Source organism: Hydractinia symbiolongicarpus, chromosome 10 (assembly GCF_029227915.1).
Source record: "Hydractinia symbiolongicarpus strain clone_291-10 chromosome 10, HSymV2.1, whole genome shotgun sequence".
Classification (NCBI taxonomy): domain Eukaryota; kingdom Metazoa; phylum Cnidaria; class Hydrozoa; order Anthoathecata; family Hydractiniidae; genus Hydractinia; species Hydractinia symbiolongicarpus.
In genome coordinates this window covers 10,958,792-10,983,465 of record NC_079884.1, presented here as the reverse complement: position 1 = coordinate 10,983,465, position 24,674 = coordinate 10,958,792, and the positions used below count along the sequence as shown (strand labels likewise).

Here is a 24,674-nt window from a genome sequence, read left to right as displayed (position 1 = left end):
GGCAATAACGCGAATCCTGTTTTTTCTCAATTCTTTTCAGATCGGCGTCACAATTACTGATGCAAGTTACAGTTTTACAAAAAATTTAAAGCAATGTATGTAATGAACAATGTATTGAAACCGTGTTCTGAAAATATAAGATATTTTAAATCTTCCTTTAAGTAACAAATAAGATTGCTTTGTTTACAAATTCTATAGACTTCGCGCCGAAAGTATTCTAAACATCGTCACATGCAGGTTATTGTTATTTACACAAAAACATTTCCCTGATCTTTTTAATTTCTTGCGGTGTAATTATTTTCTCTAAAAGACAATAGTCTATTATGAAAGTAATTATTTATGCGAGTTGCGCTTACGTGGAAGGTTACATTCAAACTGTACTGTACCACGTTTTCGTCCGCCATATATTTTCCTTGCAGCATGGGTGGCTAAAGTCCATTATTTAAAACAACAAAGATTGCCATATGAGGCTTGGGCCATAAGCTGCCAATGCAAGATGCAAATAAGACGATGATTGGTCAAAATTTGCTGCAAAGACAGATTTGATTCACATAAAATTTGTAGTGCAAAACGCAATGAATACAACATATTTACAACGGTATATACATTTTTGTTTGCCTAGTTAGACTACAGGTCGCCTAATTCACATTAGGCGAGTCATTTAGTTAAGTGACGCCTGACTAAATGACTCGCCTAATTAGGCCATGCCACCTAATACACCTTTACAATAGTTCAGAAAAACTAACATTCCATCGCAGCTGAGTTTAATAAGAAGAAAACACGTTCTTTCGTGATAGATTTTCTTGACGCGTTTTGTTTTTAATGAAAAGTACACATAAGTTGTATCTTATTATTATTAACGTTTCCTGAAAATTTGAAAGAAATTGATATCGAAGAAGTTAAAAAACTGGAGAAAACAAACTCTTAAAGCTTACCACCCGAGAAAAATCAAGTTGACTTAAATTGGCTAATATTTATATGTGATTTACGAAAATAAAGATTTATTTTCCTTAATTCGCACTTATAAGTTAATGATGCCTATTCAAAGATTTAAAAATTCACCTCCGACAAGAATTAAACCATCCGCCATATTGTTTCACAAATTTCTTCGCCTTTGAGTGCTCTAACGTCACCTGTTGTAAATTATCTTCCGCATTGGAATTTTTTACTCACACTTTACTAGTGAAATTCATGGGTAATGAGTACCTTAAAAATATCAGGAAACTTTTAAATGAATACTAAGTTCGGTTGAGAAATCAGCATTCAATTGCAATACCCAGAAGTTGTGAAGCAAAAAAAACAAAACAATGAGCAACAGGGAAAATGTTGTAGGATTTCAATTTGAGCCTATCAGGCGATATACTAGAGCAAGTACTGACTCAGAGTCCAGTTGAGAGAGCTGTGATGAGGATACTAATCAAGAAGAAGTTGCTTAACATGTTGATGTTGCTGTGAGCACGTGGTGCAGAAAATGCAGAGCGAAGCAGAGTGTCTTTAGTAGGAATGCATGACACAAATGCGAGTCATCTACCAGGACGAGAAAACGTAACCAACAAGTAAATGTTTTCAGTCTTTTAACATATTTACAGGATTAAATATATAAAGTAAATATAAGCACTATTTTATATTTTCAGGACTTTTAGGTATGCAAATTATAGACAGTTTACTTGTGGGGTGCATAATAGGATAGGTAGAGGAGTTTGTCAAGTGATTCTTAGTTGAATTGTTAATAAAATAAAAGACATGTTATCTAAGCCGAAGAGAGTTTAAATTGAATATAAAGATGGTGAACCTGTACCCAAAATTGACATTGCAAGGGCATTGAGGGAAGAAGAAGAATTGGATTAAAATTATATATACAATTTTAAATATTATTTAAGTCAGGAATACTTTGTGAATAGTTTGATGGTTCCCTACTTGGCTTTTCTGCAGGTGCTACAAATAGCTGACGTTTTCTTGAGTCTGCTTCAATCTTGGAGCGCCTTTAATAGCTTTGAGAATACATCGCATAAAGTTATCAGACTTATCTTCCTAACTCAGTTTTAAAATCAAAACACTCGGAAGTGAAATGAGCTTCGCAGATCTTTAAATTCTTTGGAAGTGTATCCTCTCTCTCAATCAGTTTCATCCATATAGTTCGTTGTTTTGGATCTTTGGGAAAGTTGAAAAAAGATACCACCATAAAGCCATATTATTATTTAGAAAATGATTTGTCCTTATTCATCAAACTTGTGGAGCTTTTTTTTTACAAATCACATCCTATGCACAAAGGTTCGCCTCTCATCCCAGGGGTCCCAATGTGAGCTTCTAACTAGTGACGTCAGACGCATAATTATACTGCTAAATGCTCACTTACAAAATGGGGAACAAGTGAGGTGAAAGAGGTAAACATTGTCTGGTTTCTTGAATACTGTAGCGATTCTAACAAAATAAATGTTACATTGTTTTTTCTGAAGATGTTATAAAGCGATTTAAGTCAACTTGATTTTTTTCAAGAGGTAAGCTTTAAAAAACACCACATTATTACCTCCCTTTTTCCCACATTGTAAAACGATGAATTATCGTAAAGGTGATTTACTTACTTATACTTACTTACTTTACCCTGACTGTAGTGTAGAATAGTCTTGTTAATCCTGTTACCAAATAAATAATTATTTTATATATACTTACTTTTACTTACTTATAGTCAGTTTTGAATAACACACAGAAGCCTTTAATTACAATCAATATCGAAAAAAAAATGTGGAAGCTATGTGTCTGTGTGTAGCTAGCTAGCTAATTATCTCCTGAACCATCCTACTACAGGCTAATTCTCAATTCACCCTGAGTAGGTAAAAGTTATTTTTACTCTATTTTGTTGTTTGTTGTGCTGTGTTTGTTGTGATTATGGTAAAAAAGCAGTGTGTCTGTAACAGGCAAAGTGGATATGTTCATTTTCCTTTGATGTTACCGACATTTTTTTTGAAGTAACCAAAATGCATGTCTAATATGTTAAATTTTCTGACGTTACAGCGCGACGTCAATAACACTACCTTAACGTCAATATCCTATATTAAATTAATGAAGCCATTACAGTGCACCTAAAACTTTGAGGCCAAATAACTTGGAAACGAGGTGGTGACGCCAATGATTTTTCACCGCGTGAGTAACTAAGGACCACCAAGGACCAATTAGCGTAATTTTTCCAAACCTCGGTCCACAAATCCGTTTAGGAATGGACGGGTTAATGACGTCATCAAAAAACCTTCAAACCCTAATATCTGTGCAACCGTTTGTTAAAAGTACATGATCCTATACATTTTCTTGATCAGCATTTCAAGATATATACGATGAAGGCAACTGGTATGAACATTTCTAAAAATAATTTTTTTGTGTTTTGGCGAATCTTTGCTGACTTCAGCGAAAATTTTAAAACCTTCATATCACCTTAGTCGTTTGTCGAAAACATATAATCCTATACTTTATTTTGATCAGCGTTTCAACGTTACAGGCAACACATAAACTAAATTTCGCGATTTTTTTTTATCTGCACTACACTGCTGACGTCAGCACAACATCTAAAATCCTATACATTATTTTGATCATCGTTTCAACCTCTACACGTTACAGGCAACGAATGAACTAAATTTCGCCAATTTTTTTTGGATTTGCAATGCTGACGTCACGGCCATTTAAATCGGAGGAAACCTAGAAATAAAGTGTGCGCATGCGCCAATTTTTTTAAAATTCCGTACGGTAAAATTTGATGTGTTGATGACGTCATAGCTATTGACCTAACTCATTTAAATGCAATTTACTAATCTGTAGGGGGGCTAGCGGGATATAGATAGTATTTTTAAACTTCGTAAGAGTGACCACATAGTCCATAATGTCAATCATTTTAGTCTTAAAGAACCAATTTTTTTAATGTCCTATTGCCTAAATGGATATTTCAACAGGTCTTTAACGACTAGTGATAAATAAACCGAACAAGATTAACTCGAAAAATCGAGAATACGAGTAATTACGTAAGTGTCCGTTTTGCCCGTTGCCAAGCATAATTTTTTTTGGAATTCTCAATGAACTATACCGGTCTCGCCGGGTGCGGTGTTGAGCGGTAACCTGACAAGAGATCATTCAACGTCTGGTCACGGTTCTGCTTCGTCTCGAATGCTACTTTTATGGCCTTTCCAATGGATCGCATAAATGTTTCAGCAAAAAACAGTTTCCGTGTGAAACACCGTTTGTGGTCAAGTAGGTGTGGAAGAACGTTGTCAGTTCGGTGATTTCCAGGGTACCCATAGTTTATGTGTCCGTAATCTATTGCTGACAGTAATGGCTTTGTTTGCGTTGATGGCACTGTTTAATCTTACTATCTTGAAAACGAGAATATGTTTCTTATTAGACATAGGATCAAGAAGATTGATGTTGACGTCTTCCATCTGCGGTTTCGTTAGAACCAAATGCAGTTACGGGCTTTTTTGTTGATTTCTTTGTGAGGAGTTGGCATCCTCAATATGTGTTGATTTTCTGAGTTACCATTTCATTTAGTTTTGGAGACGAGAAATTAGTTCCTTGGAATTCTCTGGAAAGGAATAGCATGGCGTGACATAAAGTCAGCGGGATTTACGTTGCCAGTACGCCATTGAACTTCGTAATCAGTGTCCTGGTGACGCAATTTAATATGATCAGTTTGAACAGATCTTGTGCTTGCAAAGATGCTCCCCGACGGCTTGTGGTTAGTTAGTACGATAGCTGTAGGCCCTCCAACGAGATAAGTTCGAACTCTCCTAAGGGCATAATCCACTGAAAATGCTTCGATATCGATCTGATCATATCTACGCTCTATTGTTGTTGTAGCGGAAATACCACTCACATTGGCATCAGTGTATAGAAATGTCTTATGAGTCGGATCAAAAAAACAAAGCAAAGCGTCCTTACTAAGCAAGTTCTTTAGCTTTTCGAACTTACGCTGGCATTGTTTTGACCAGATAAATTCGGCATCCTTTTTGGTTAACTGTCGCAAATGCAAACCAAAAACTGTCGCAAACCAAAAATTGGTTTTGTTAGCCAAAGTAGGTATAAATTCCTCATTAGATTGCATCAAGCATAAAAAAGATACAGATCCGGTCGATCCGACATTTTCAGGTCATCAACCTTCGTTGGATCTGGACGTATACCATTTTGTCACAATCATTCCCCAAAATGGCACCTCTTTCTTGGCAAACAAGCATTTGTCTGAGGAGAGTCATGCCCGATTCTGATAGTCTTATTAGTATGATGGAGATAACTTTGTGGTGTTCCTCTCTCGTTTTGGTCCCTAATAAGGACATCGTCGTGGATCACATTTGCTTTCACTAAGTTTCACTTTCGTTTTGCAGATGGGAAGCTGCAACTGCTCCGCGAATGATAGAGGCATCACACTAACATCAGCCTTGTATCGGATAAAGAATTCACTCTACGCTTCTGTATCACTAATTCCACCTAGTTTTCGAGCGGAACTTTTTCACAGTTTTTTTGTTTTACGCACCTTGCCTACCCTGCGTGTAGCGATGTGTTTCCTAGCCAGGGTGCGTTTAACCAATGCTGTTAACGTTTCTTCGTCGTTGCCCGATGAACTCCCGGTGTCTTCCGATGTCGATTTAGTCTCGGAAATCTCCTGGTAGCTGCTAAAATTAGGGTGCTTTGTCTTTGCAATGGCCTCGCTTGCCACACTCGTAACTCTCTTGGTTGCGAGCAGCACACTTTCTACCTCCATGACATCGCTTCTGCGAGCATTTATAGCAAAGAAAATTCTTCTGTGTCGACGAACTTTTGGATTTCAGGTTGTCATGGCCTTTCTTCATGCGTGACTACTTTCTTGGCGTGTCCGGTGATGCAAGTTTTCTTGCGCCTTTTGATGCTGCTTCTTAGCGTCTTCCATTGATAGAGAGATCTTGGAGTCCCATTGCTGCTTCAACGCGTTTTTGCGTATTTCGTCGTTCGTGGTGCCGATAATAATCTAGTCCCGGCAGCAAAACATCTTTCGTGGTGCAGTCTGGGTAACACGTGAATTAACACAAGCTTGCCTCGTGCTTTAGCTGATTGACAAAAAATGAAAAGACTATTCTGTTTCGTTGCTTTATAGCAACGTTTCAATCACTAAACAACTTCATCGAATGTTATTGTGTTTCTCCTGTCCTGGGAGACCTCCTCCTCGTAGTCCTTTTGTAGGTTGCGTGATGCAAATCGTCCCAGAAACTGTTTTCTGTTATTTTGCTGTATCCACTCCCTTTTTGCGTCTGCTTCTAAAGTACTTGGAGGTTATTAGCTAATAACATCATATTCATATGCAAATGCGTCTACGTAGTCAACGTATGTGTTACCTTTGTGCAATTCTGGGTCAAACGTTAGCATTCCAGACGTACTGATGCGGTAATGACCACTCAGGATATATCGCAAACTTCAGAATAACTCACAGTTTATCCTCGTCGCCAGATAATGTGACCTCGTAGGGGAAGAAAAACACAATTATAACATAAACAATATCTTTTTGTGCTCATACGAGTTCACTGCCTTGCGCCATCTTACGGCTTATTTTGATTGTTTACTTTTTAGTATGGCTGTTCGCAGGTAAATTTTACGCAAATTGTTAGGCAAAATAAACTTTATTTTCAGGTTGAGGCATCTTTTGATCTTCAAATTAGAAAATAGCCTGCATGTAGTTTAGATTTAGATCATATATTAGTGAAAATATGCTAGTTACCACAAAAGTTTTTAACTATAATTTGACTTTCTTCACCTAAGGTCTGCTTCTTTTTGCCTTTTGATTTTTCTGAGTTTTTCCGCGCATGCGCAAGAATTCCGTAAAAACGTAAACATATTGAAACATTGATGATCTGTGATTAAAAGTTTTATATTAGCATTCAAATTGTAACACAGCATAGTTGCTGCAATTCATCTTTCACTGAAACTACTTAAAAGTTTAGAAAAACGACAAACAAACAGTTTTCAAAGCAGTTTTTCCACCTTCCCTATCTTTGTGCACACAATCACGAGCGCACCATCTTCTTTTTTTACTCCGTCTTCAAAACGTTTGAGTTTAAAATAACCGATCGTTAGAGACTTAAGCGCTTAAAAACAACATTTAAAAAATTTATTGAATTGGTGAATTCAAAAAAAAAGCGGAACAAAAAGCAAGGAAGACAAAATTAAATTTTCATTCATCAACCAACCAACCAAGTAGCAGGGTTTGTGGTCACAGGCCAAGTAGTATACACTACTTGTTTTCTTAAATGTAAATTCAACATCAGAATTGGGTGTGTCACTATTGTGAATGTATTGTAGTTGCGTCTTTTTAAAGCGAGACAGTATATGCAGCTTCTGCATCTTGTTTACATTTGTGAAAATGGTGTATGCTACTTGGCCTGTGACCACAAACGATGCTAGGTTTTAAAGCCTTTCAAATGACTCTGGTAAGTTGCTAAAAGAACATTCTTGGACACAATAAAAACTTAAGACGACTAGATGTAGTCACTAGGTTTGCACACCTTTCAAGCAGCTAAATAGGGGAACTAGCGATATTTTTAAAAAAATAGCTTTTTTGAGGAAACGATTTTAAAAATGTGATGGTTCACGGTACACACGCTTTTTCCATCAAATATCAAAAATAAAACCGGGCCTGGTCAGAATCAAAGCTACCCGATCTGGTGTTAGCGGTCGATCATTATGGCAAATCTGTATAATTCCTTTTCGATTTTTTTGTTAGCCATGCTTAACATAATTGGTAAGCGAAATATACAAAACCACGTGTGGTGATTAGCGAAGTTTAAGGGAAGGGAAAAAACGTGTTTTTTCATTGCTAAAGAAAACTAAGTCAAGTGAATTATATTTCTAAGTTAAATTGCACCTGTATGGTCAGATTTTGATTGGTTGATAAAACCACTGCGTCGCGGGTAAGTGACGTAATATAAATCTTGTGGGTAGCGAATACAAAACAAGGCAGAGGGGCCGTGGTAGAGACGTGGAACATGCGCACCTAGGGATAATGTAGATAAATTAAAAATTAGGCTGACAGCCGAGCTAGCATGTATGGTCAGTGCAAACAGTTGAAAAAATTTACACACACGGATAAAGGTCTCACTAGAAAGGGCAAAGGGTAACGTAATAGTACTCAGACGTCCTTCCTTCTTGTGTATACGAACTCTGGAGACACAGGTTAACCAAAGATATGCCATGCGAAAGTAAAAGATTTACCAAAAACATTGCGCAAGCAAAAACGCCCATGGTTCAAGTTAACTGTATTTGCTGCAGCAGTCTAACGCCTGCTACGTAATAAATTAAGCAAAAGGGGGAAGGGGGCACGCGGAGAGTAGTTTCTTCAGGGCCAAATGTGCAAACAAAGGGCCGGGCGAACCAATAGCATATCCAAAGATTATGTGCCAAAAAAATGTCGGAGCAATTCTGTGAACTAAAATGTTATTAAAAAAAAGGAGTGGGTACGGAATAGGGATGACATAACAAATGTTTGTGTTGACAATCGTGTAATATAACACAAGACATACCTATGTATCATGTATAACATGTTAAATTCGTTAGAAATAGAATAATATCCATTTTGTTTGATCCGCACCATGTGGTAGTGGTAATCGTTTTTGATACACTTGGTATGTATCGCCGTGTATTACTTCAGTAAAACTTCCATAGTGATTGAGGTTAAGTTATGTACTTTCTTGTGTCCATTTAGCACAGATATTGCAGTATCTCTGTTTCCCAGGAGTTTCAGAACGGCTTTTCTATAATAGTAATCCAGTTCTGTTAACAAGACATTTCCAATACAGAGTTGAAACGTTTTCAAAACCATAGTTGTCAACGGGCCGTTAGGTAAAGTAAAATATTACACCATTAGAGGTGTGATTCAAAGTGAGGGGTAGCCCACACATTCACTCTTTATGATGGGTTGTTAATGCACCAATCTTAGTGATAATAAAAAGAAAGTATCGCATTTGTAAATAGCATAGTTAACTGCGATTGAATAATATTGTTAATCCCGAATAACCCAATTTTAACCAATCAAGAACAATTTGAGAAAATATTTAGATATCACTAAACTTAAAGAAGAATATGAAAACTTTCTAAGCATCTTGCTGATAGTGGGTTTCAAATTCGCTTCCACAGGTTTCCAACTCCTAGCTTTGTCAAAAATTATTTTATCGAAAGTATAATGGCATGGGAAGCTAACATACGATTCCAACATTCAATCCAACACCCATGTTAAATAAATGTTGGAATCGTTTGAACGAAAGTAAAATTTATAAAAGAAAAAAAAATGATGTCAAAAGAAGAAAAAAATAGTTGGATGAAGTTGGATGAAAGTTTGTTCGCCATCAAACTTTTCATCCAACTTTTGCCTCTTTTTCTCGCTCCATTTTTTCTGCTGGAATCGTTTAAACACCTTTTGTCCAACATTCGAATGATGATGAGGTCAATCGAAAGAACGTTCGATCGAACGTTTTTATTCGAAAAGTTCTCAAAGAAATTGTGTATAAATAAAGATGGTAGAAAAGCTGTGTATAAACTGTGTGTAAAGAAAAAACAAACATGGACATCCGATCCTTCACTATCAACTCCTTGACCAAAGTCTCGTATATTCCAAACTGGATTCTCCTTTTGACCCACTCTCTTGTTTTACCCCTTCGAGGCTTTTCGTCATCAGAATCAGCGAATTCTGATAAAATAATCAGGAGGAGCATGTCTTCTGCCGCCGCCATGTTTAGTTTGAAATGAATGAGTAGAGCATGTGCTAATGAATGAATGAACGACATTGTTGGATAAAGCTAAGGTTGGACGTTACGATTAAACGCTTTTAAGGGCATCCAACATTCATCCAACATTCATCCAACATTTGGAATGTTGGAATCGTTTGCCCCGGCTTTGGGAAACCAGTCCAACATTTCATCCAATATTTTTTTCCCATGTTGGATGAAAAAATGCATGTTGGATGAAGCAAAATTTTAGGTTTGTGGGACTGCTTTTAAAAACATTCGAACATAAAGAGTTCATTCATTCCTGAAAAACAAAATGGCGGACGGAAGGAATTGTGCAGTGCTACTTATGTTGCTGAACAAACTCGTCGATTTAGAAGATGAAAAACCAACCCGCGGAAAAACAAGAGAGTGGATAAAGAGGAAAGAACAAAATGGATATTTTAGTAATATCATTAAAGGATGGACAATCGAACACAGATTCGGATTTAGGGAAATGTTTCAGATGGATGTAATTGAAACGTATGAAATTAAAAACATCCCATTCAAAATATTCTTGAAATTTGCGGGATTATTATTATATGTTGGATGAAAATACCACCAAACCAATCCAACATGAAAATTGAGTTGCATGAAAACACGCAATAAAGAATTCCTTTAATCTTGCCGAAAATGTTGGATAAATGTTTGACGGCGATCAAACTTCATTCAACATCGTCCAATACGATTTTTTTCTTCTTTTCTGAAAATTTCAAATTTTTTCAAAATTTTGAAGTGACTCAAACCAGTCCAACATTTCAACCAATATCACAAAAATTGGTTTGCCATGTTGGATGAAATGTTGGTTAGCCCCCGCCTTTATGAAGATGAATCTTCAGAAGACTGCATCACAAGAAACCTGGCGATTCATTATTTGAACAAGTGAAAGCATTTTGTAAATTTGTATCGAAATCATCGTGAGATGTCAATTCAAGAAGCAGTTGCTATTGTCTTGCGTGTAGACATATGTTCTACTTGTTTTCTGCACATTTTCAGTCCGTTCAAGTTATCTCGTCACTTCTAAAAAATGTGTGATATTTACTCACTTCAATGTATTTTATCAGTACAGCCATCAAGAGTGATTAAAAAACGATGAGGCTATTATCTTCTTTGAGTCATTCTGTTATGTAATATTCTTAAAAGCTCTCGATGTTTGTAAAGCGCCATGGCAACGTCACAAATCTATACAGTGAACTTAAATTACTCAAAATTGCTTTCCTTGATTTGTTTTTCATAGTCGATAGCTTATATGAAGAAAATTACGTTTTGCGAGAAAAATATTCGCGGTATTTCTCGGGTTTTCCAAAATAGGTTCAACGAAAAAGTTCGGTGAAAAATATTCTTGGTTCCAAACCGAGAAAATAAATAAATAAATAGACATTGCGCATGTACATCTTACTTTGGTTCGATGTATTGATTTTGGTTAAATATACTAAAAACGTGTACGAAATCAAGTAGGGCGAATCAATCAATTTCTCAATCAATTTCTTCTACCATAAAAAATTGGTCAATCTGCGAAGCGAACCCCACTGCGGAAATTTCAAAATAGACTGATCCACGAAATTAATCATCGCAAAAATTTACTTAGGCCCAATCGCGAAAATTTCTTAGCGGGAAAATTTCTCCCAATAAAGGCAATGAAATAATACCTTCAAATCGTGCTAATATGAATATTCACAATTTTTTGGCTTGTGTTTTAGAAAATCTGGATTTGGATGTTAATTTTCTACAAAACCTCAGTACCTGAAATAGAATGATGTAAAGAAAAATGTAGATAATTATATTTCCCTAGTAAAAAAGTAAATTTGGGGGAAAGTTTGAGAGTTAAGTAGGTAGAATAAACCATATTAGTATTGTGTTAGATGAAAACTGTTCCTCGTCGTCAAAACTTTTTTTAAATGTCAACTTGGAAACTGGATAGTTCTTAAGATTATATGCCCAGGACGTGTTTTGTGCTATGTTGGCCAGACATGAGAAATTTCCTAACTATATAAGGAACAATAAAAGACTGGCTTAAAGTGGTGTCGCATTATTTAAAGCATAGTCAATTTGCATCTAAAAGGTCGCCAAATTTAATTTTCAGCTTTGTTGTTGCCTATTGATGATAATATATGTGAATTAACTTTTTCTGAATATCCAAAGTGTGATATATATTTATGGCGTGTTCTTGCTAACATTGTTACATAAAATTCTGTTCAAGAATTCAAACCCTTTTTCGAAACCAAGTTTGATGATTAGAGTTTTTACTACTAGTATAGCGCGTCCCAAATCCAGTGGAGCGCCTACAGAAGTAAACCCTTCACAACGATGAAAGTCAGATTGAGTTAAGGTGGAGTGCTTTAGTACAAGTATACGGTATGTTGCAGCGATACATCATTGTGGGTGGAATATTTTAAAAATAACTTTCCGTTAATTTGGCTGATATGAAAACACAATTTACAACCTGCTGTTATTCCATCATAGCAAAAACAGTCGGCCAGCTAATTTGCGGAAAAAGTTCCCTTCAAAGTTCAAAAATTAATCGTAAGTGGCAACGGGAGGGGCGCTTAGTACATGTAATCAGTATGGCAGATCAGTAAGGAGTGCTTACCTTTACTTAAGCGCCCTTTAACTTTATCGCAACTTTTGTTTAAGTAAAAACACAGGGAACAGCCCGCCGTTACCCTATGCAGACAAATCAATCACTCAGCAATATTATCTTCTGGAATAAGTTTTCGTGAAATGTGCAAAATTTATTGTCAATATAAATAAAAACACACCCTACAGCCTGTCGTTACAAAATTAATTGCGGTTGTCTCATTGAATCAATAAACTTTAAATTTGCCAAAAGATTGTATTACATGTGTGTTTTGTAATTGATGACTACTTTCACTTTTTAGCAAGATAGAGCTAACAGCTAGATAGCCACAATCACTGGTAAAACAAAGTTAAAATCAGATGCTATGCTCATGAACGAAATCGGTAAGTAATTGTATAGGGGTCATATTCAAAATAGCGTACTCAAATTTTACGGCTTTGTCGCTAGCTTAGCGAAAGGATCAAAGGTACCATATTTCTTATTTTTAGCTCTGTTAAAGCAAAGATACCCTAAAATGAAAACTGTGGTTTTAGCAATTAATCTTAGCAGCTACTTTCCGATATAAAATTGTGTCATATGTGGCTATTTAATGATGCTGTATTTAAATTAACATTTAAATATTTATGTTTCTGTTAACCAAAGAAAAAATTGAATATTAGGAACGAAATATTTTTAATTTAATGGACATTAATGGTGACAGGGAAATAAATTTAAACATATGGAAGAACATATGGAAGAAAATATGGAAGAACATTACATGAAAGGATATTACCGCACTTTGAGAAGATATATGGCCTTACATAATCCAGTTGTCGCCTAGATAATACACGACGCATTCTTGATATGAACAAAAAAATTGTCATAATAAGATTGTCATATCTTACATTTCATAACGTTATATAAGCTGCATTATAACAAGACATATTAGTTAACCCCCTATACATTTCTCTATAGTAATAGTAAGTATTTATAATTAGGTGTGATTGCGTCTTTATCTCCACTATTAAAAACATTCATTTACCAACAAAACATTTTGCTACCATTGTATTTTCATATTAAGAAGAGTAACGTTTTCCTGCAAATTTGCACAGTTATAGGGAACAGTTCATTATAATTTTTTGCGACCCAAAATCTAAATTTAAAAATTTCGCAAAATCACAACAACTGAATATGCAAAAATTCTCTCCTTGATAAACACTTGTCGATTAAAAGAAAAATCAGTAAAATGTTACTTCTTTGTTCTAGCCATATCCCAATCTCTTTGTTCTTAGAAAATTATTTTTTTTATAAAAAAGTAACAAAATTTGGAAAAATCCTTTTGACGTAACAAAAATGTGTAAATCAAATCAAAACAGGAAAGAAAGATAGACAAACAAATTAAAGCATTCACCCATTACTTTGAATTGTAATTTTGTGGTTGTCTGTTATTTCCTCCCCTACGTTTGTTACCAAAGCTTTTATAAATTAGCCTTCTTATGCGACACACGAAGTTCAAGAACGACCGCAACCAATTACATATGTAGGCGGTAATTGTTGGATGGTCGTGTGAGCAATATTACAAGCCGTCTTTTCTCTAATTAGAGACGCACTGCTGAAGTGTGGTAGTTTTCAGATTTTCAGAGGATGTTAATAGTTCTTTTCAATCATTTTGCGTCTACAGTAAGATAACTCATCAATACCTACCAGTTGTCAATTTTGCCAAAGTCATTACTTCTTAGTTGGGTTACGAAGCACATGGGAGCTTTTCAAATGTCCATATATCCATATTTTTATATTCTTGTATTTTTGGATTTTTTATATGTAAAAGAAAGTTATATTTTTAAGTTAGGTTATTTCCATAGGTGGGTAAGATGAAGTTTTTCCAAATACACACAATTCAGAGGGAATGGTTGCAAAGTTTGAAATCATTTTTTACTGTAATAAAAGTTAACAGCAAGATCTTAGCTAGTTAGATCTTACAGGCACGGGATCACCCGGCGGTAAGAAGATTGAGAAGGGTGCTACATAACACGCCTAAGTGCACATTTCTATATTCTTTTTTTCTTTTTGTAGATTAAGACTCCATTTTTCGGCATAACAAATACAATATCGCTAACGAAACCTATTTTGAGATAATGATGATGATGATGAGAAATGTTTGGGAAAGGGATACTAAGTAGCTGAGTTAAAAAACGGTATAAAAGTTAATCCCAAATCTTATGGGGAGGGGTTGGGAAATTAACTATTTAGCCTATACACGCTTAGTCACCAGCACCCTTTTTGGCTTAAACAATAATTCAAAAATAGCAAATAGCGAAAAATCGACTCTGTTGCCTCACATTCTCCTGTGCAAAAATTGTATTTTTATAAAAAACAAAATATGTTGTTGCAGTTTAAGCGGCATCTTTTTGTTCCAGGTAAAGTTTCATCATAATTTAATTTTGTTTAGAGCTATGCGCAATGTTTTGCGTAGTTAGCTAAGACATTTTATCCCATAGAATGTACGCTATCCGTTGCTTTGGTTACCTTACCGAAAACAACAATAACAACAACAACATGTGCAACCATCCTGTCATATAATTTATAGAATGTCACTTTATCTTTTCTCCTATTGGTTGATTTTTGCAACATTAAGGCGAGGCAGGTAATTTGTTTGTTCTAAAGTTTTTTTAATCAATTTTAAATAACAGTAACAATTAACTGAATGTGTCTTTCTCTGATTATGTTATCAATTATACTTAATTGCTCGCAAACATTGAGGTATTGAATTTTGATAAATTCTAGAGATAGCAAAGAACACAGTATTTAGAACATTACATAATAATTATAGAAATTACGATTTAGGCAAGATAAAATGTTATATAATATTTACGTATAAAACAGGGCTCGTTTCGTTAGAAGAATCATCACAACTTTACATTAGCAGTATCAACTGGAAGCAAAAAAAGAAGAACTAAGGACCGTAGCAATGGCTAAATTAATTCCAATATTTGCAGCAATTTTTGTAGCGACAGGTAAGGACCAAGAAAAAACAGGAAAATAGTAGCATGGTACATTCCTGACGTGAGTTTTTATTAACTTGTCTTTTTTTCTTGCATTTAGCTGTCTATGGTGCATTCGAACCTGGACCATCTGGCTCTACTCCACCTCCATGCCAAGGTAAATTTTTAGTTTTTGTTACCTTATTGAATATAATGCGGAATCTATTTTCGAATTTTCTATCATAATCTATCGAATTTTCCTCATATTGGAAACTTAAACTCCAAATTTTTAAAGATTTGCGTGCATTGTAAATCTTACGGTGGATTATTGTTAAATCGAGATCTGTTAATGCTTCTCACACCATCAAATGATGGCTAATGTTCCAAATTTCTTACTTTTAGTACCAAACCCATCTTTTTGTGGTGGAAAATCAGATGGCAACTTTGAAAGTCCATTTAACATTCATGACTTCGTTCAATGTTCAAATGGTCGACCATATTGTCAATCCTGCTGGCCACATGATTTAGAATTCAGCGAACAGTGCAATCAATGTTTATACAATAAGACTGGTAGGTACCCATTCTGCAATAAATTTAGTGTTTTTCTACTGTTGGAGAAGAATGTGCAGATTCTCTTTGCCACTAGTTAGCTTAACTGAACTCTTTTTTTTCATTAGACGCTTGTTATACGACTCAAACTTGGGCAACAAAACCTACATTTAACTGCCCTGATGAGTGCCCAAGCAGAGGACCCAACTTTAAAGGAAACATTAGAGATCCTACCCAGCCAAAACATTACATCGCCTGCTGGAAAGGTGTTACTGTTGGATGCGTTAATTGCCCCCATCCTTTAGAATTCAACGAAACGTGGAATGCGTGTCTCTACGAAGGAAAATACAAAACACAGCCATTGTAGATTAAAGTAGGAATTGGTGCTGGCGAAATTTGAAAAAAAATATTTTTATTTTGTTAAATTATTTATCAAATTGTATTTCAAGTAATATTATTTTAGCAGGAAAACATCGACAAGACTGGGAAAATCATAGTTTTTTGTCTTCGTTTCTAATAAGGTATTTTAAGTTTAACTTCTGATACATAGCTGAAATAATGAAAAAAATGCGCGACACAGGAACACATTTTATTAACAGCGCTATGTATGCCTCCCAACTTGTATAGTCGAAATTTTATTCATTCAGTAAATGCCTTCATTGAAACTAATTATTAGTTTTTATCCTCCCTCTCTTTCAAGTAATTAATTGGTGCAACCTTGTTACATAATGTTTTCGTTTTTCCGACCCACAGTCTATTCTCTACTTCATTCAACTAAGTGAAACTCAATTAAAAGTTTAAAATTTGACAAAGAGTTCGACTGAACGCAGGATCTTGAATTGCCCGACACATAACCAATAGTCAAATTACTTTTTCAGAAAAATAAGCCTTGAGTAGCCTATCACAACTACATGAAGATGTAGCAACAGATGTTATGTTTTTGAATTTCAACGTGAAGTTCACTGTACTTGTGTCTTGAAAACCAGCAAAACTATTTCATCTTATGTAATTTTTTATCTTCACAAAAAATGCTTAAGTCATGCAATAAAAAATTTGACGTCAGAGCGCAACTTTGTTTTTCTTCATCTGTTTATCTACATTTTCAAGAATTTATATCACATCCTGTGCTGGCTCCTCTTATCTGTACCAAATTTGATAACACTTGTATGCATCGTGTTACGTTTTGCAACAATTACAAAATAATGAGTTGATGCTCATCTGGTAATTAAATTTTAAAAACATTCTTTGTTAAGGACGTTTGACATTACAAGTACACAAATTACCAAAGGACACCGAGAAATGGAAAGGTGTTTTTAGTTGTAAACTTTCTAAGCCCTATTTCAAAGATTATTTGCTTGTTGGCGGTACACCGCTAAAGGCGGTTGTGTTAACTTTTGAAATTTCTAAGTAAACAGTATATTGTTGTCTAAGGGTTTATTTTGTTGTCAATCATTTCCAATTACTTGAATCATTATTTTAGTATGCTCACGTTCTTTAATAATCTGTAGAAGAATATACTTATATATACTTTAATCAGTTACTGCAACGCTAAATTTCCGACCTCAGACGCGACTCATAATTAGAGGTTGGTAATTGGATAGCGCGCTAATTAGCTAAAAGCTAAAAGTTGTTGAATGCTACCAAATGAATGCATAAAAAGTAAATTTTTAGATAAAAAAGATTTAAATAAAGCAAACCCGTTTCAAGAAAAACTAAAATCTTGACATATTTTCTATTATTTGGATGTTGTACGTTTTGATACCAACAAAATGTCATGTTCTCTACATGGTATGTCTGTGCTTTTTAACAACTACTTTAAGATTAGACATGGATTGAGCAAAAAATCGCAAGAGCAAAAATTTTGGGGAAATTTTAGTCATAAAACCAACGCGAATTAACAAATTGATCAAAATCTTACTGTAATTGAAGTAATACAAATTTATTTCTTAAAGTAGAACTGTAGCAAATACCATTCAATAATGGGTTTTGTTTTTCTCCCCGCTCTGACCAGTTCCTTTTACTTCTATGATCATGCATGCGTACTGGAATTTTCCCTTTTGTGACATTTATTTTTATCCAAACATATTTACAAAAGAGTAAACGAATTGAGATATTTTAAACCAAAACAAAGGAACATTTAACGATCAATTTTTTTTATTATTATCGCGACAAATTCAAGTTTCAAAGCAACTTTTTGTTGAGCCATACATGTGCACCTGTTTTTCTAAACTTCCTTTGTAATTAAATTTATGTTCAAAATGCGATTTTGTCCATAACGATTTGCACAATTATTTTTTCCAAAATTGATAAAGAGAATCGCTAGATGAATGGTCTTTACCTGGTTATCTGTGAAGATGTGGTTGGACAAATAACGTTGAAAGTGTGCTAGATAAATTTGAAAAACCACCAGTGCGGAAAATTTAAAAAAGTAAAGCCATGTAAGGAAAGCGTAGAATTAAATTGCTTTGGTTTTTTTTAGTCAATAAGGTGAATTTTAAGATTGCATAAAACTATACACGAATATAAATAAACAAAAAACGGTTAAAAATTTTTCATCTGTTTCATGTCTTCCAACTAATTGGATTAGTTTATTACTGTAATATTTCGCCGTTTTGTTAAAATTGATTTTAGTGTGTTTGTCATGAAAGCTTATAACATGAAATCTAAGTTTGCTACAAGAACATAAAAAAGTTGTACAAAACTGAATATGAATGAGTAATAAGAAATGAATAATTATTTAATTTCCGAAGAAGAAGAAGAAAAAGAAGAAGAAGAAGAAGAAGAAGAAGAAGACTTTGTACCTAATATATCCAAATCACCAAAATGTACTTCCATCTATCCTACAAGAAAGATCTCCCTGTTCCACGCAGAACATTATAAACGTGATAAAAGCGACGAAGATTTTCAGATAGTTCATTCTGATCAACCTCAAATGAAAGAAGACGAATACGAACAAGTATTCGAAGAAAGTAAGAAAATATATTTTACTTTTATCCGGATTTAAGATCTTAAGATAAGATAATCTTCAAAAACATAATATCAGAAAACAAGCTCTTTTTGTGTCTAGCTGTGTTATGTTTTTATGGATTTACTTCGTATTTTTAGACGGATGGTCATTAAAAAAGAAAGCTCAGCATCAAACAAAAAATACATATGTCACAAAACCAAGTTCGCAACCATCAATTCCAGAAACCAGATCAATGATAAAGAAGATTTGTCATGAGTTTATTTCTTTTGATAACATCAAATATACAATGGAGCTTCCAAACTTGATTATTACTATTTCTGATAAAATTAAAAATGGTGTCAAAAGTTTAGGAAAGCATGACAGATATCGCGTTATTGTAACTACAGAGTACTTAGAAGGAAAAGAATTCTACGGAAAGTATGTAAGTGGGTTTTTGTGGAACAGTGAAACTGATTTATACGTTGATTACAAATATAAGTTGAGAAGCGGTTATGTTATATTCACAGTGTATTATATTTACATGGAATAGAGACAGGCTTTAAAATATTGTTTTATGTTTTCTATTTATTAAAGAGTGAAAACCTAATTTCAGAAGCTAAAAATTGCTATAATTTTTTTATTAAAACATGGACATCTCCCGAAACATAGAGCAAACCTATTTGACTTCTTTCTTTCTTTTTAAATTAATAAAAACAAGATTCGTACAACCAGAATTCAAAGTGCTTTTAGTCATAGTTCAAAGCTTTGGCCAAGGAATGTAGAATACTAGAAGATCGTGAAGATCAGATTATTTACAATCTGTACTCTTATTAGTTGTAAACAAAACGAAGCTTTCCTATTGGCTTCTCAGGTAATAACAATGACGGGGTCTGCGCAAATACTTTAGCCTAAAGCCTAAATATGACAAACCCGTGCCTAGCTGCGCTGTCTCTCTCTGTATCCCTCAAGGCGATTTTAAAGATTCCACCTCGCGTAGCAGTCGGCGGAAATCAATTAGAAATTAGAAAAAGGTAGGTCTTTCTTCGTTGGCCCGTGGATTTTTCCACGGGCTAACGACTAGTTTTTTTTTAACTTTCCATTGTTTACACTGCAATAAATCGTTGTTAAAGTGGTGAATATTCCATAAAAAATAAAAATGCTTCTGCACCAAAGACAGATATCCAAAAAAAATTGTGAAAAGTGAATTCGTCAGCGAATTAGCTGCGAAACGTTATTTCGGTTTCCACAGAAACAAAAAAAAACATGTGATGAATTTAAAGTCCGGTGAATGAAACACTCTAGATATTGAAAATAAAACAGTTATTTTAAGCTTTTTAAATAAATAAAAATAAATAAAATAAGATGAATAAATAAATAAATAAATAAATAAATAAGAATAAACACAAATGGTTGCGTTCTGATTGGTTGAAAGTTTGCTGCAAAATATTTTTCTGCTTAAAATTAGGAATTGTTTCCATTTTTTGACATAGCAAATGTTTTGAAGCAAACCAGAGCTAAGCTAAGCATCTTCAGGTACATTTTGCCAACAAACATGCCATCCAATCCACTTCGTGGAAATCCGTCTTCACAGGTAACATTTTTAATAATAAATTGGCTTTTCTTAAAAAAATATTATATGCAACTAGAAATTCCTTGAATACAAGTTAAAATTAGAATTTGGACAATAAAATAATTGAGGAAAAATATATTTATCTTTTAAATTCGCAAAGGTCCTATGTCTTCGCTCTTCAATAGGTAATCAGAACATGTTGACAAAGTTTGACACCAACCCTGCTCAGGAGTAGTACAGAGGCAAACCGCTCTCACTACCATACACGTAACAACTTGTTTGCCAGCATCCACAATAAACACCACATGCACCATACTTTGAGTGTATTTCACAGAATCTTTTAGCGTTGTTGCAACATTCTTTCTTTTGAAGTGAGTTTGCATACGTTACACAGCTTTTAAAAACAGCTTGGCAAGTTCTTGTGGAGTGTATGTCCAGTGTGGAGATTTCATAAGAAAACGTGCTTGTTTGTAGAGTGTCCTAGCGCAGAAATACAAAACATCAAGTAACACTTTAGGGGTGAAATTGTATACTACGCCTTGCCTCCTCGTTGTAACTATGTATCTATTGTATGTATACAATACAACATCCTCTCAATTATTTATCATGACATATCTGACTTGCCAGTGTTTACTAATGTTTACAGAAGTTTTTGGATTTTTGTACATTCGCGCGAATTTTGGTAGTTAAAAAAGTAGGACCTATTGGATAAAATGTCTATTAGAAAGGCTTCTATAGATTTCTCATTCTATTCCCCAGAACCGTGTTGAGATGTTTATCTCAAAGAACTTTGGAATTGAGAATGATTAAAGGCAAGTTGGGTAAATATAATCCAATTGAAAAAGGTCATTTTTCACAAAGATTTTCTTTCCGAATTCTATCAGGGTGAAAAAGTTACCCTTTTCTTTTCCCTCTACAAAATCAGACCCAACATACCCTTTCCTTTGTAAAATAGGATAAAGTGAACTACAGGGTCACGCTTCCACAAACAATACTGAAAACAGTTTTTTCATAAAATTAACATTATGTACATCAGTAATTGTTACTACTTGAACAGTAACAATATAAGACAAATATTGGAACTGAAAAAGTACATATATGAAATATATAATCATAGTTCACATCTTTTCAACCAACAGCCACAGTACAATTGGCATGGACTATTCTTGCCATAAATTAAACAGAAATTCTGCGCCATTCGACAGCATCTTTGTTTATCAGACGGCTGGGATGATTGACACACGTGGTATACTGCTTGACACTTAGCAGTACTTTCAACTTCCAAGGTAGATGCGTACTGCGGCACAACACTTAGTTTATGCTAGAAAGTAAATTAAAGAATAGGAAATACCAAGTACTTTGTATTGGTGTTTAGTGCCTTTGGTATGTGACATGTGCTTTTGGTGCGTGACAACTCTGACAACCTTGTGTTGTTTCCTGTTTTTGTAAGTTCAGGATTGACATTTTTATCCTTTGTATTCCCTAGATAAGTGCATTGTATTGTACTGTGTGCTGTTGGTTAGGAAGAAGAAGAAGAAGAAGAAGAAGAAGAAGAAGAAGAAGAAGAAGAAGAAGAAGAAGAAGAAGAAGAAGAAGAAGAAGAAGAAGAAGAAGAAGAAGAAGAAGAAGAAGAAGAAGAAGAAGAAGAAGAAGAAGAAGAAGAAGAAGAAGAAGAAGAAGAAGAAGAAGAAGAAGAAGAAGAAGAAGAAGAAGAAGAAGAAGAAGAAGAAGAAGAAGAAGAAGAAGAAGAAGAAGAAGAAGAAGAAGAAGAAGAAGAAGAAGAAGAAGAAGAAGAAGAAGAAGAAGAAGAAGAAGAAGAAGAAGAAGAAGAAGAAGAAGAAGAAGAAGAGAAGAAGAAGAAGAAGAAGAAGAAGAAGAAGAAGAAGAAGAAGAAGAAGAAGAAGAAGAAGAAGAAGAAGAAGAAGAAGAAGAAGAAGAAGAAGAAGAAGAAGAAGAAGAAGAAGAAGAAGAAGAAGAAGAAGAAGAAGAAGAAGAAGAAGAAGAAGAAGAAGAAGAAGAAGAAGAAGAAGAATAAATTACTTACTGCACTTATCTTTTGGTTCAGATCGCATAACTGTGGATTGAATTTGTAATGTCTCGTCTCTTCACACTTAGCGTTGTATACAACGATAAACAAAAATACCACCAGGTGAAGCAAAGTACAGCGATCCATCTATAGGAAGTGAGACATATAAGTTGATTAGAGGTTAGCGATTACAGAAGAGACAATATGTCTTAGTTCATACTAGAAAAAGTAGTGTTTGCTGTGAAGAGTTAGCTGTTTATTGAGTTTATTTTTTAAAGTGAAATAACCCAGTCTAATTTTTTATTATTATCTAGTACATTAGACGTCCGTTAATTCGAACCCGCAAGGGACTAAATTATTTGTTCAAATAAACAAATGTTCGGATTATCGGAAGTTCGGAAAAAACAAGAATTTTAATAAACATTTAAAAGTTTTATGCTAATATAACTTTATTACAACTTTACTACAACTTTTTATAAAAATCTTTTAACGTTGTTTGCTTTTTTGTTTGTGCAAATTGCTGGTCAATTAAGCAGGTAATGCAATTAGCATGCCATTGAACCATTTCCCCGTCATGTGTGAATAATGCAAATTGCTTCATTATTTCTATCAAAGCGAGAAATTACTTGTAAACTTCATTTTATTGGAAATGCCAATTTAACTGATAAATTGAAAGAAATTGATGCCATAAAAATGAAAACGTTTTTTTTTTATTTTCCCAACAAAAATTCGAATTAACGAGCATAATGTAGCCTAATTGTTCGAATTAGCGAAATGTTCGAATTATCGGGAATTAAGCAGCTCAAAATAGAAGACTTTATTAAAGCAAACTCAAGGGACATGGTAATTTGTTCGAAAAAACGGAAAGTTTAAATTAACCAGCATTATAATTAACGGACGTCTACTGTATATACTGTAACCAGATTCTTGACTTATTTTTGCGAATAATACACAGGAACAATCGTTGAAAAAAGAAGTATCAGGAAACATTTTATGATTAAATACTTCTTGGTGACTTTCGCGAATATTGCTAACAGTCGAACGCTTTGTAACATTTTCTCGAAGATTTGTTTTCGCTAATGGTGGCAAAGACTTTATTTCGCGAAAATCACTGAAAGTCGCTAAATTTACTAAAATTTATTTTGCGAATAATTAATCTACTTAAGGCAGACGAGGAGTTTTACAATACATTGAAAAAAAAAGTTTTATCCAAACTATCAAACTTACTTTTGCGTGTTGTTAATTCTTCAAGTTTCAGTTCCCGTGAATTGGTTTAAGCATGGTGTGTTGTAACACTTATACCTCTCACTACAGCAAGCAGCTGCACAGTTATAAAGAATTCAAAAACGAATCAATTTTGACTTTGTTTTCAATAGTAAAGTTGTTATTACAGGAAAGCGCTAAATGCGACAAAGAAAAGTGGTTATAAGAAGAAATAACTCGTGGATTATTTAAACTAAATTTAACAATGTTTTCTTTACGCAAATAAATGAATTTTCTTCATGGAACTTGTTATCAACTGCGTGTTAATTTTTAACTTCTGAAAATATCTTTTTTAAATTATTTTAGTATTAACTTTATGATATCCTGGGAAATGATTTTCTTCTTTTTCATCTTTACAGCTGTAAACGTGGTTTTGTTTACTTATGTTCTTTTCCTGGATTTAAATACCATATAAGGTTAAACAAAGTGGGGAAGTAACTGCGAAATGTGTGGTAGCTGTAGGTAATTGATGTTAACCGAAATTCGTGATGGAACATGCCTCGACGTAGTTGCTTCGTCCTAAATTTACTTCCTTGTATATTGAAGGATGAATTATTTTTTTTCCTTAAACCTTATATGCTGAACATACAAATTTGAACATACAAATTTTAAATAACAGGTAAAAGTAAACTAATTTTAATGAAATCCACTCAGAGAAAGTTTAAAACTTCTTCTTATTTTGTTAATTTTGTTAAAAAAGGCGAATTTACTGAGATTTAGGAAAAACTTAAGGAAAACTTATATTATTATTTAAAAATGAAATTATTATTATTTGTTTGACGTCAGTGGTTGGTTGATTCTAACAACCAAACATACAAAACACGACAATCTCCCATGACAACATGTGTTTTTCAAGCGATATAAAGTATATTCTCAACTAAAATATCATTTATATTAGATGCTTATAATTCAAAATAATGGCGGAATTGCTTGAAAATAAAAACATTACGTTTCATGAATTTGTTTAGAAAATAAAAATGCTAAAGAAACCTCAACCAATTCTCTGTACAGACCACCATA

At 34.1% G+C, this 24,674-nt stretch overlaps 3 protein-coding genes across 4 annotated transcripts; 2 read left to right on the top strand and 1 right to left on the bottom strand.

Moving 5' to 3' along the window:
* The first annotated feature begins 15,180 nt into the window (after positions 1–15,180).
* On the top strand, positions 15,181–16,285 carry LOC130613327 (uncharacterized). The gene is made up of 4 exons (XM_057434677.1): positions 15,181–15,332; positions 15,421–15,477; positions 15,702–15,869; positions 15,977–16,285. The coding sequence occupies exons 1-4, from the start codon at positions 15,287–15,289 to the stop codon at positions 16,213–16,215; spliced, it is 510 nt and encodes a 169-aa protein (XP_057290660.1). The 5' UTR covers positions 15,181–15,286; the 3' UTR covers positions 16,216–16,285.
* A 1,861-nt stretch (positions 16,286–18,146) lies between these two features.
* Positions 18,147–19,360, top strand: LOC130612464 (uncharacterized). Its single transcript, XM_057433780.1, has 2 exons — positions 18,147–18,817; positions 18,954–19,360. The coding sequence occupies exons 1-2, from the start codon at positions 18,574–18,576 to the stop codon at positions 19,343–19,345; spliced, it is 636 nt and encodes a 211-aa protein (XP_057289763.1). The 5' UTR covers positions 18,147–18,573; the 3' UTR covers positions 19,346–19,360.
* A 467-nt stretch (positions 19,361–19,827) lies between these two features.
* Positions 19,828–23,780, bottom strand: LOC130612465 (uncharacterized). Of its 2 annotated transcripts, none has more exons than XM_057433781.1 (3): positions 23,619–23,780; positions 22,410–22,538; positions 19,828–20,845 (listed from the first exon to the last, which is right to left on the bottom strand). In XM_057433781.1, exons 2-3 carry the CDS (start codon positions 22,536–22,538, stop codon positions 20,591–20,593), a joined length of 384 nt encoding a protein of 127 aa, XP_057289764.1. In that variant the 5' UTR covers positions 23,619–23,780; the 3' UTR covers positions 19,828–20,590. The 2 variants fall into 2 exon arrangements, with proteins under 2 accessions (XP_057289764.1, XP_057289765.1); XM_057433782.1 differs by lacking the exon at positions 19,828–20,845 and adding an exon at positions 21,346–21,686 and having other exon boundaries at positions 23,619–23,779.
* Between the last annotated feature and the right edge of the window lie 894 nt (positions 23,781–24,674).